The sequence below is a fragment of the Primulina eburnea genome, chromosome 4, assembly GCF_022965805.1.
Source record: "Primulina eburnea isolate SZY01 chromosome 4, ASM2296580v1, whole genome shotgun sequence".
Lineage (NCBI taxonomy): Eukaryota > Viridiplantae > Streptophyta > Magnoliopsida > Lamiales > Gesneriaceae > Primulina > Primulina eburnea.
In genome coordinates, this window is record NC_133104.1 from 3620451 (window position 1) to 3632284 (window position 11834).

Here is an 11834-nt window from a genome sequence, read left to right on the forward strand (position 1 = left end):
TAGAAGGGGTCGCATTACGCAACTAAAAGCTCAACTATCCCACCCAATGAAAGGATTAAAATCCATTACCGAATTCCTCCAAGGCATCAAAGCCAATGTGGATGCTCTTGCTCTCATGAATGTCTCTGTCACGCCCCGAAACTCAGGAATGACACCGGCGTTGTTTGACAATCACACGATCGCAACAACAAGCCTCTTGTAGCACAGTATAAACCGAACCAGTTTATATATCATAATCTCAAATTAAATAACCAATGTCTTTACAATTACCAAAATAAATAAGACGACAGAGTTTTAATGCGGAAACGTAAATCTAATTAATAATAACTTAAACTAAATTCCTTGAGCGTTCACCATCCCCAGAACTGTTCGGACTCCTCATCCTCCAGTTCTTCTTCGGGCTTATCTGGGAAGGGTTGTAAGGGGGGGTGAGTATTTTGGGAATACTCAGTAAATGGGGGAAAATCGAGCACAATAAAGACAACATGCATAAATTTCGAGAATAAAACATGACGTGCATACATACTTCATAAGCATGCATAACATTGACACAGCACTGCGACTCATCTACTTTCTACGGTTTACTGACGTCAGTCCCTAATTTTTACTCCTCTGAGGGGGCGAGGCCGTATAGCGGTTATGTCCCCCACCGCGTAAGGGTACGTCGTGGTTGGGATTCCCTCCCGTATACAGTCGACTCTTCACAGTGCTTTTGAAATCGTATGACAATTACGCGAAAAGAGTAGAAAGAAGATTGTACTCGACTATTTATTTTTCTTGTAAAAATCGAAAACATGTATGCATAAATTCGTGATTTTAAAGTTTAAAAATAGCCCACTTACAGTATATTTGATGCTATAAACTTGGTGGCTAGGCTCGAAAATAGGGTCGTTTCTTGCTCTTTTTTTGGACAGACCTTCAACTTGAATTCTTGAACGAATTTCGGGCAGAGTTTGGCTATAGGGAGGCTGCTGAATTTTGTGAACTTCAGCAAGGGATTTCGAAATTTTAAGGGTGGAGAATGAGTAGGGTGATGGGGTATTTATAGGTGAGAATGGTGGGTCTAAGTATGGTACTCAAATCATTCCATAATTTGTTCCAATCTCTCAATATTGACTCTAATATTCTTGCCATTATTTTCGAAAATTTGCTTCCCTAGTTGTGAGATTTCTTGATCTAATAGCCCTTGATTTAACTTGAAAATATGGTGGCTAGATCCAACGATCTTGGTGCAAGGTTTTGATGATTCTCTTCCAAGTTAACCAAGCATCTAATCCTCACCAATCTTGGCATTTATTCTAAGGGTAATTTTCGAAATTCCTATGTAATATTATACCTTAATTCTTTAACTTGTGAAGGATATCTCAATCTTTTCAAAATCCCCTCAATATTTCGAAAAATATGCATCCTAAATTCGAAAATATGCATGCTCTTTTTGTAGGTATCTTTGACTTGATTTTGTATCTCCAATTTATTCTCATATAGAACAATATTCTCCAATGTGTACACAATAAAATCTTATGCTATAATTTCCTTACAATTATTTAATTGTATGGTAAAGGAAAAAAAGTCGGATCTTCACATCCCTCCCTCCTTATGTGAAGTTTCGTCCTCGAAACTTGAATTGGCTTGGTCTCCAAATAGGTAGGGATAATCCTTTCGCATTTTCTCTTCCACTTCCCAAGTTGCTTCTCTCTCAGTATGGTTAGACCACTGCACTTTGACGTAGGGGATGACGCGTCGTCTGAGGACTTGTTCCTTGGTGTCCACGATTCTAATGGGGACTTCTTCGTTTTTCAGTTCCTCCCCCAAGTTCCCTTCAACTATGAGTGGTTCTACCTCCAACACGTGACTCGGATCTGGAACGTACCTTCTTAGTTGGGACACATAGAACACGTTGTGGACTCTTGACATTGCTTGGTGGCAGTGCCAGCCTGCATGCTAGCGTGACCACTTTTTCCAAGATTTCGAATGGTCCAACATATCGAGGGTTCAGTTTCCCGGCTTTACTGAATCGGACAACTCCTCTCATAGGCGAGACTTTCACATAAGCCTTCTCGCCCACGTTGAACTCTACAGGTCTTCTCTTAAGATCTGCCTAGCTCTTCTGTCGGTCTTGAGCTGTCTCGAGCTTTTCTCGGACAATTTTAACCTTGTCCACTGTCATCTGTACTAGCTCAGGTCCCACTATAGCTTTCTCTCCCACTTCATCCCAGTAAAGTGGTGACCGACATTTCCTTCCATAAAAGGCTTCGTATGGAGCCATTCCGATGCTGCTGTGATAGCTGTTGTTGTATGCAAACTCAATTAGGGGTAAATGAGTGCTCCAGTTGCTACTGAATTCAAGAGCGCATGCTCGCAGCATATCTTCTAAAGTTTGTATGGTCCTCTTCATTTGCCCATCGGTTTGAGGATGATAGGCCGTACTTAGGGTCACTTTCGTTCCCATGGCCTCTTGAAAGCTCTTCCAAAAGCACGAGACGAACCTCAGATCTCTATCAGATAAGATGCTCACTGGCACTCCATGAAGTCTGACAATGTTGTTCATGTATAGTGAAGCCAACTTATCGAGATTGTAATTCATGCGGATGGGTAGGAAGTGTGCAGTCTTTGTGAGTCTGTCCACGATCACCCATATACCGTCGTGCCTTTGCCTAGACTTTGGCAATCCTACCACAAAATCCATGGAGATATGCTCCCACTTCCATTCGGGAATTTCCAAAGGTTGCAGTAATCCCCCAGGTCGCTGGTGTTCTGCTTTGACCTGCTGTCATACCTGACATCTGGAGACGAATTCAGCTACATCTCTCTTCATGCCATTCCACCAGAAATTATCCTTGAGGTCCCTGTACATTTTCGTACTTCCTGGGTGGACTGAGAACTTTGACTTGTGCGCCTCTGCAATTATTTCTTGGCGAAGGTTATCACTGTCGGGCACACACAGTCTTTCTTTCTTCCACAAGATTCCCTTGTCATCAATTTGATGATCCTGAGTCTTCCCTTCTCTGACCTGCTCCTTAAGTTTAGTCAGTACCGGGTCTCGATCCTGGTTTAACTTGACGGTCTCCTGTAGGCATGGCTGGGCAGAGAGGGACGCTAGAGTTACCTTGCCACGGCCCTTCCGACTTAGCGCATCAGCCACCTTGTTTGCTTTACCCGGATGGTAACTTATGGTCAAGTCATAGTCCTTCAGGAGCTCGATCCATTTCCTTTGCCTCATATTAAGTTCTTTTTGGGTGAACAAGTACTTGAGGCTCTGATGGTCTGTGAAGATCTCACATTTAGCACCATAGAGTAGTGCCCCCAAATTTTTAAGGCGAAGACAACCGTTGCTAGCTCCAGGTCATGAGTAGGATAATTCTGCTCGTGCGGTTTCAACTGCCTTGATGCATAGGCGATCACTCTTCCTTCTTGCATGAGTACGCACCCTAGACCGTCCTTAGAGGCGTCACTGTAGATAGTGAAATCTTTATTCTCTGCTGGCAAGATCAGCACTGGTGTGGACGCGAGTTTCTCTTTCAGTGTCTGGAAACTCTTCTCGCAATCCTCACTCCAGGTGAATTTAGAATTCTTCTGTGTGAGTCTCGTCAGTGGCACGGATATCGAGGAAAACCCTTTGACGAATTTTCGGTAATACCCTGCCAATCCAAGGAAGCTTCTGATGTCGGTGGCTTTTTTAGGTCTCGGCCACTCGGTAATTGCCTCTACTTTTCTTGGATCCACTGACACTCCTTCTCTCGAGATTACGTGTCCTAGAAATCACACACTCTTTAGTCAGAATTCACACTTGTTGAACTTAGCATAGAGCTTATTTTCTCTTAAGGTCTGCAGATCAAGGAGAAGGTGCTCTTCATGGATCGTCTCGTCAGGAGAATAGAAGAGGATATCATCGATGAATACCACTATGCACTGATCCAGAAATGGCTTGAACACTCTGTTCATAAGGTCCATGAATGCTGCCGGTGCGTTGGTCAGACCAAAGGGCATCACTGTGAATTCATAGTGCCTGTATCTGGTTCGAAAGGCTGTCTTGGGAATGTCTTCAGCCCTGACCTTCAATTGGTGATAACCCGTCTTCAGATCCAGTTTAGAAAAGACGGCAGCTCCCTTAAGCTGATCAAACAGATCGTCTATCCGAGGTAGAGGGTATCTGTTCTTGATTGTGATCTTGTTCAATTCTCTATAGTCGATGCACAATCTCATACTCCCGTCTTTCTTCTTGACGAAGAGTACTGGAGCTCCCCACGGAGACACACTCGGTCGAATCTGCCTTTTATCTAGCAACTCTTGAAGTTGTTCCTTCAGCTCCTTGAGTTCGGCTGGTGCCATTCTGTAAGGTTCCTTAGAGATTGGTGTCGCACCGGGAACCAGGTTGATCTCGAACTCAACTTCGCGGTCCGGGACCGTCCCTGCGAGTTCTTCTGGGAAAACATCTGGGAAATCTCTCACCACCGGGATGTCCTCCAATTTCAGCTCGACTTCTTCTTTTGCCTCACTGACCATTGCTAGGTAGATGTATTCTCCGGATTTCATGGCTTTCCAAGCTTGAGATGCGGACAATAGTGATTTCCGTCCCTTGGATTTACCGTGAAACACGACTTCTTCCTGATTTTGGGTTCGGAGTTTGACTTCCTTTCCCTTACAATCTACTACTGCATTGTTTCTTTCCAACCAATCCATCCCTAAGATGATGTCGAAATCGACCATGATCAACTGTATAAACTCGGCGCTAAAAGTCTGGTTATTGATACTGATTTCACAATCTCTGTAAATCTCATCAGTTTCAATGGCTCTACTCGTAGGTGTGGCTATTCGGAAAGGTTCAGTTAGCTTATCAGGCCTACGTCCTCACTTCTTAGCAAATCTCTTAGACATAAAGGAATGGGTAGCACCACAGTCAAATAATGCATAGGCAGGTACTGATTGAATTAGAATGGTACCTGAAACGACTTCAGTTGCGTCGTCAGCCTCTTCCTGAGTCATGGCAAAGACCCTAGCATTGGGTTTGTCCTCCTTTGGTTTACTAGGGCCCGCTCCAGTATTTGGCCCAGTTCCTCTGTTTGGCCCTGCTGGTCGGTTGGCAGCGGTAGGACATTCTGCAATTCGGTGCCCCGCTTTACCACATCCAAAACATACACCGCTGGCCCTTCGACATTCCTCGGAGTGCTTGAAGCCACATGTTGAGCATGGCTTGAGTCCTTGATAGTTAGTGGCGGGGGATTGCCCGGAGGGAGGTCCACCTGACTGATTGGGCATCTGGAACATTGGTCTGCCCTGAGAAGGCTGGTTGACATGGGGTCGCTTGTTCCTGTTTTCCCCTTCTCTTCGACGAATATCAGCTTCGGCTCGGATAGCCGCACCCATCAAATCTGAAAATTTGGCAGGTTGGTAGACTGCTAGAGCTGATTGGATCCTGATGTTCAACCCCTTCTTAAAGCGGTGCAATTTCAGAACTTCATCTGCCATAATCGCTGGAGCATATGATCCAAGGGCATTGAACTGAGAGGTATGTTCCACTACTGACATATCTGGGGCCTGACTGAGATTTTCAAACTCACTTAGCTTCTGCAGTCTGACTTCTGCCGGGTAGTACTGTTTCAGAAATGTTTTCCGAAAGATTCGCCATGTGATTGGTCCAACAGCGGTCATGGCTGGTGAGACTGCTTCCCACCATTTAGCTGCCTTATCTTCCAGGAAGGGCACTATCACGTCCACTTTTAGTGCATCCGGGACTTCCAACAGTCTCAACTGAGTTTCCACGCTTTTGAGCCAGCTCTGGCTAACTTCAGGGTCGGCAGCGCCACTGAAAGTTGGGCACCTATTCTTGCGCAGAGACTCGTAATGAAACTTGACCCATGCTGTGGTGGAGGTGGGGGCTGCTGATTAGCATTGGGCTTCACTAACCCCTGAAGTGTCGTCGCCACGATCGTGGCTATAGCCATTACGTCCGCTTGATTGAGATTGAACTGAGGTGGAGGCCCGTTGCCTTCTTCATTCGTGTTGTTGTTGCTGTTGTTGATGTTGTTGTTAGCATAACGGGGGTTGCGGTTCTGTCTTGGTGGTCTACCGGCCATTTCCTACAAGTTAAACGCTTCTAAGAATTTTTTGTATATATCGATAAGATTGAATAGATAAGTTATGCTGGAACAACTGAGTAAATAAATAAACATAATTTGAATATAGATGCACGACCGAGATAAATAATAATCATACTTTATTAATTTTCTAATTTAAAGAAACAACTGAATGAACAAAGCATACTGAATGGAAATAAGTCATGCTGACTGAAAAATAAAATAGCAACAATGGAAGGATAAATTCCTAGTAATAAGGAAAGGTAACTAAGGAACTCTAATCATCTATCTCTCCATCTCCTATGGCAGCTATTGGCTCATCGATCTCTATTGGCTCCTCTTCTTCCGGCTCTTCCTCCGGCTCTTACTCTTGCAGTATCTCCACCATGTGGGTGAGCTGGGCGTTCTCTTCGGTGAGTTGTGTCACTTGAGTCTTAAGTCCCTGAATCTCCGCCTCAGCCACTTCCATCTCATCGTTCCAATGTTGCCGATACTGCAGGTGAAATTGTTTCTTCCTTTTGACTTTATCCTTTAGAGCTTCAGCTTGCTAGACCAGGCGTTGGTTCACATACGCCAGGCTGTTCATGGCCTCACAAGAATTTTCCAGTCTTCTCTTACCCTTGGCATTCTGATGTTTCTCCTCTTCAAGTTCCTTGCGACAGCGCTCCGCATCCTCTCGTAGCTTCCCATTTTGATATTTGCACTGCTCTATGACGTCCCGTAGGTCCATGTTATCTCCCCTAACTAGTTCGCCCTGATAGATAGACTGATTAAGGCGGACCTGAATCTCTTCTTTCTCAGCGGTTAAGGTTTCTACCTCACTCCTCCTCTCACTCAATCGAGCTCTAAGTCGCCGAATCTGGCGTGACTGGTAGTGAAGGGCAAGCTCCTTCAAACGAAGGGCCGCTTGGACACGAGTACGGGGTCGCAAGGGAGTAGATGGAGTCATTTCCTGAAATCAAAAATGGAAATGCTCAGAATCCGAAATAGACAGTATATAACAAGTGAGAATATGCAATATATATGAAATTTTCGAAATTTAAATAAATATATATATATTTTCTAAAAATAGAAAGTTTGGAATTAGACATATGGGTTCGAATCATATGTCGAGAGGATTCCAGAACAGTTGACGGAATCGAATTCGGAGTTTCCTACGAAAAGTTATAAGGGTTACAAAACTTTCCTAAAACGGCAAAAACGACGTTTCGGAGGCCTAAACGAAGGATTTTCGCTATTTCAGCGTGGTGCTCACGACTTTAGGGTGGTGAGCCTTACTCGTTGGGCCGTTTCGGAGGGGATAGCATCAGCCTCGAGTTAAAATTCCACCGAAAAGTTTTCGCCTTTTTTTTTGAAAAATCGATTTTTCCCAACCGGACTATGAACCTGACGGCTCTGATACCACTTAAATGTCACGCCCCGAAACTCGAGAATGACACCGGCGTTGTTTAACAATCACACGATCGCAACAACAAGCCTCTTATAGCATAGTATAAACCGAACCAGTTTATATATCATAATCTCAAATTAAATAACCAATGTCTTTACAATTACCAAAATAAATAAGACGACAGAGTTTTAATGCGAAAACGTAAATCTAATTAATTATAACTTAAACTAAATTCTTTGAGCGTTCACCATCCCCAGAACTGTTCGGACTCCTCATCCTCGAGTTCTTCTTCGGGCTTATCTGGGAAGGGTTGTAAGGGGGGGTGAGTATTTTGGGAATACTCAGTAAATGGGGGAAAATCGAGCACAATAAAGACAACATGCATAAATTTCGAGAATAAAACATGACGTGCATACATACTTCATAAGCATGCATAACATTGACACAGCACTGCGACTCATCTACTTTCTACGGTTTACTGACGTCAGTCCCTAATTTTTACTCCTCTGAGGGGGCGAGGCCGTATAGCGGTTATGTCCCCCACCGCGTAAAGGTACGTCGTGGTTGGGATTCCCTTCCGTATACAGTCGACTCCTCACAGTGCTTTTGAAATCGTATGACAATTACGCGAAAAGAGTAGAAAGAAGATTGTACTCGACTATTTATTTTTCTTGTAAAAATCGAAAACATGTATGCATAAATTCGAGATTTTAAAGTTTAAAAATAGCCCACTTACAGTATATTTGATGCTAAAAACGTGGTGGCTAGGCTCGAAAATAGGGTCGCTTCTTGCTCCTTCTTTGGACAGACCTTCGACTTGAATTCTTGAACGAATTTCGGGCAGAGTTTGGCTATAGGGAGGCTGCTGAATTTCGTGAACTTCAGCAAGGGATTTCGAAATTTTAAGGGTGGAGAATGAGTAGGGTGATGGGGTATTTATAGGTGAGAATGGTGGGTCTAAGTATGGTACTCAAATCATTCCATAATTTGTTCTAATCTCTCAATATTGACTCTAATATTCTTGCCATTATTTTCGAAAATTTGCTTCCCTAGTTGTGAGATTTCTTGATCTAATAGCCCTTGATTTAACTTGAAAATATGGTGGCTAGATCCAACGGTCTTGTTGCAAGGTTTTGATGATTCTCTTCCAAGTTAACCAAGCATCTAATCCTCACCAATCTTGGCATTTATTCTAAGGATAATTTTCGAAATTCCTATGTAATATTATACCTTAATTCTTTAACTTGTGAAGGATATCTCAATCTTGTCAAAATCCCCTCAATATTTCGAAAAATATGCATCCTAAATTCGAAAATATGCATGCTCTTTTTGTAGGTATCTTTGATTTGATTTTGTATCTCCAATTTATTCTCATATAGAAAAATATTCTCCAATGTGTACACAATAAAATCTTATGCTATAATTTCCATACAATTATTTAATTGTATGGTAAAGGAAAAAAATCGGATCTTCACAGTCTCGGTTGACATCAAAGATCTAACCCTAAAATTTCTCAATGGTCTAGATGCAAACTACAAAGAACTCTCCCTTGACATTCAAGCACGAGAAACATCTATCGCATTTGATGAACTCAATGAAAAATTGCTAAATTTTAAGACCCAATTCCTGGTTCACACCCCAACTCTCAACGGTCCAGCTATGGCCTTCCCTACTTTTTGCTCCACTAAACATGTTGTCCTTAGCTACTCTTAGGGATCTCCAAGACTCACTGCTCCACCACACCATGTGCACTTTCGCCCTCCTGGTCAAGGAACTCATCACCATGCCCCTCATGCCTTTCCTTCAGCACCTAAAGCATACCTATGTCGCTGCCAGCTGTGTGGCATCACGCAGTGGCGGAGCCAGAAATATGGCTCCGGACTGGAATATTAAACTCTAGAATATTTTAATATTTTACATTGATCTACCCGGACTAATATCATATTATTTCAAAACTATACAAAATTTACAAATAAATTTTTTTTAAAAAAAATGGATCACCCGGGCTAAAGCCCGGGTATAGGAGCATGTGGCTCCGCCCCTGGCATCACGTGCCACTCGGCTAAATGGTGGCCCATTTTTCAGTATATGCTTTCCTATTCCCAGCCATCCTCAGTCCCTCAAGACCAGCCTAGGTTGCTCTTCAAGCTCACACCGCCTCCCTCCCGGCTGCCACTCCCACTCCCACTGAATGGCTTCATAACTCTGGTGCTTCCAACATGTGACGCCAGATCCTGCAAACAGCTCACTTCATTCCGCTTACGATGGTTTTGATTCCATCATAGTTGTCAATGGCATTGGTTTTTCTATTTTTCACACTTGCACTATTGTGATGCCAACTTCTTCATATGATTTATCACTTACTAATGTTCTTTGTGTTCCATCTATGGCTAAAAATGTAATCTTTGGTTGCATGTGATAACCTTATGTCTCTCAAAAATTAGCCCCAAAATCTTTACCTTGCATCTTCCTTGAGTACTCCCTTACCCAAAGTGCTTATCTTTGCCTTGATCTCTCCTCTTCTCGCATTTTTGTCTCTCGCCATGTTCGCTTTGTCGAGTCTGTCTTCCCTCACACCTCTACTACAAATTCCTCAACGTTGTCCTCTTCCCCAAACCATGATCCTCTTGTGTTCGTTATTCCCACATATGCATGCAACCATCTCAAACTCTATGGCACGCCCTCCGCCAGTCCCGCAGATCACCCTTGAGATTCCTTCACCATCACCCGCTCCTACTACGGCTGCCCTGAACCTCCATGCACCACCTGTCTCTTCCATTCCTCCAAGCAACCCCATGCGTACTTGCTCCAAAAATAACATCTCCAAAACAAATCCCAAATTTTCCCTTTACACCTCCAATGTTTCCTTGGACCAAGAACCTACTAGTATTTCTAATGCTCTTCGTAATCCGCATTGGCGGGTTTCTATGTCCGAAGAATTTGATGCTCTCTTAAAAAAATGGCACATGGGATCTTGTCCCCCACCCCACCCCACTCAAAATCTTGTTGGTTTCAAGTGGGTATTTGCCAATAAGCGTTGTGGGGACCCGGGCTCTAACTCAATTCTTTTCGGGATTAAATGGATCTGTGAGAAATTGTGGGTCAAATTTTTTTCGCTTTTTAACATTAATTCTAATGTTTATCAATCAAACACAAGATAGTTCTATGTTTTATGTCACAACATAAATACATGTCTTACAACAAACATAATATACATATCTCGTGTTATTCAAATTCTACAAACCCGTAATTAACTATAGTACATGTCAAAAGTACAACTACTAGTTCATCTGCAACGCCTGTGATCACCACGCTATGTCCATCTCTCATCTCTGTCGCGACCCAGATCCTGCCCCACCTGTTGTTATGCACACATACAGACATAACAACAGCCGGAAACTCCGGTGAGAACAAATCCCAGTATAAAACATGTATACATGCATATGCATCATAAAATCATAAAGCACAATGTCATGCATGTAACATAAATCATAGGTCCCATAGTCTATGAAACCAATCTATACAATCATGCAATGCAAATAAAATCATGTCTCGACTCTACTCTAGGGATCCCGGGGTGAATAAGACGTCACTGTCTGTTACCTACCCTCCCAATCGGGGTAACTGTACGTCTTATTCCTAGACTTCGGTCGTGTCTGTATCGAATGTCTACAATCGAAGGAAGTCTGCTCCTATGCGTCGATACACCGAACGTCTAGTTTTGACAACTCTGTCAATGACCTTTCTATCTCAATGCTTGAATATAAATCTATAGACAAAGCATGTTCATATCAAGAGATTTGAATATAAATCTATAAACAAATCCAAATCATATCAAAAAGATAAACAATAACTCTAGTATGTGATTTTGTTGGGAAACTCCAATCAAGTCTGATTTGAGTCTTGTCTTCCCCACAATCACATGAATTATAGATTTCTCGTCGTAGTCTCGTCGTAATCGAAGTCTCGATATCTAGGTCGTCAATACAAATCTGAAATGTCATTATCAAGGTACATTCTATCAAACTCTAACTCAATTCAACACATTGTACTCAACAATCACTTTCAGTACAATTCAATAATCATTCTCGGTATAAATCAACGGCATAACGGCGTAATCTTTCGATACCGATACTCCACCAGAAATCAGTAAATGATCCACAAGTCATAATATCAATAACCACAATCATAATTTCCCAAAATCTGCATTTACACAACTCACAACATGCTGGAATTTCATAGGAATCGCATACGACATCCGATAACCGATCCGTTTACGTTTCTATAACATCTATAATCTCAAGAACATATAATCACAAGCATATCAGCATTCCTCCAACATCAATATCTCAAATCATGTTGAAAGTAAA

General features: G+C 42.6%; 1 protein-coding gene across 1 annotated transcript; it reads right to left on the reverse strand.

Annotated features, from left to right (window-relative positions):
* Positions 1-3774: 3774 nt before the first annotated feature.
* LOC140829612 (uncharacterized) lies at positions 3775-6074 on the reverse strand. The gene is made up of 4 exons (XM_073192926.1): positions 5905-6074; positions 4941-5818; positions 4271-4808; positions 3775-4150 (listed from the first exon to the last, which is right to left on the reverse strand). Exons 1-4 carry the CDS (start codon positions 6072-6074, stop codon positions 3775-3777), a joined length of 1962 nt encoding a protein of 653 aa, XP_073049027.1.
* Positions 6075-11834: the final 5760 nt, after the last annotated feature.

Bases quoted from the DNA above. Each gene is read 5' to 3' on its own strand.
- LOC140829612 (XM_073192926.1), bottom strand. From the start codon at position 6,074: ATGGCCGGTAGACCACCAAGACAGAACCGCAACCCCCGTTATGCTAAC. The intron at 5,819-5,904 runs GTTAGTGAAGCC...GCGCAAGAATAG, and splicing joins GTGGCGACGACACTTCAGGG to GTGCCCAACTTTCAGTGGCG. The intron at 4,809-4,940 runs GTACCATTCTAA...CTTTCCGAATAG, and splicing joins CGCAACTGAAGTCGTTTCAG to CCACACCTACGAGTAGAGCC.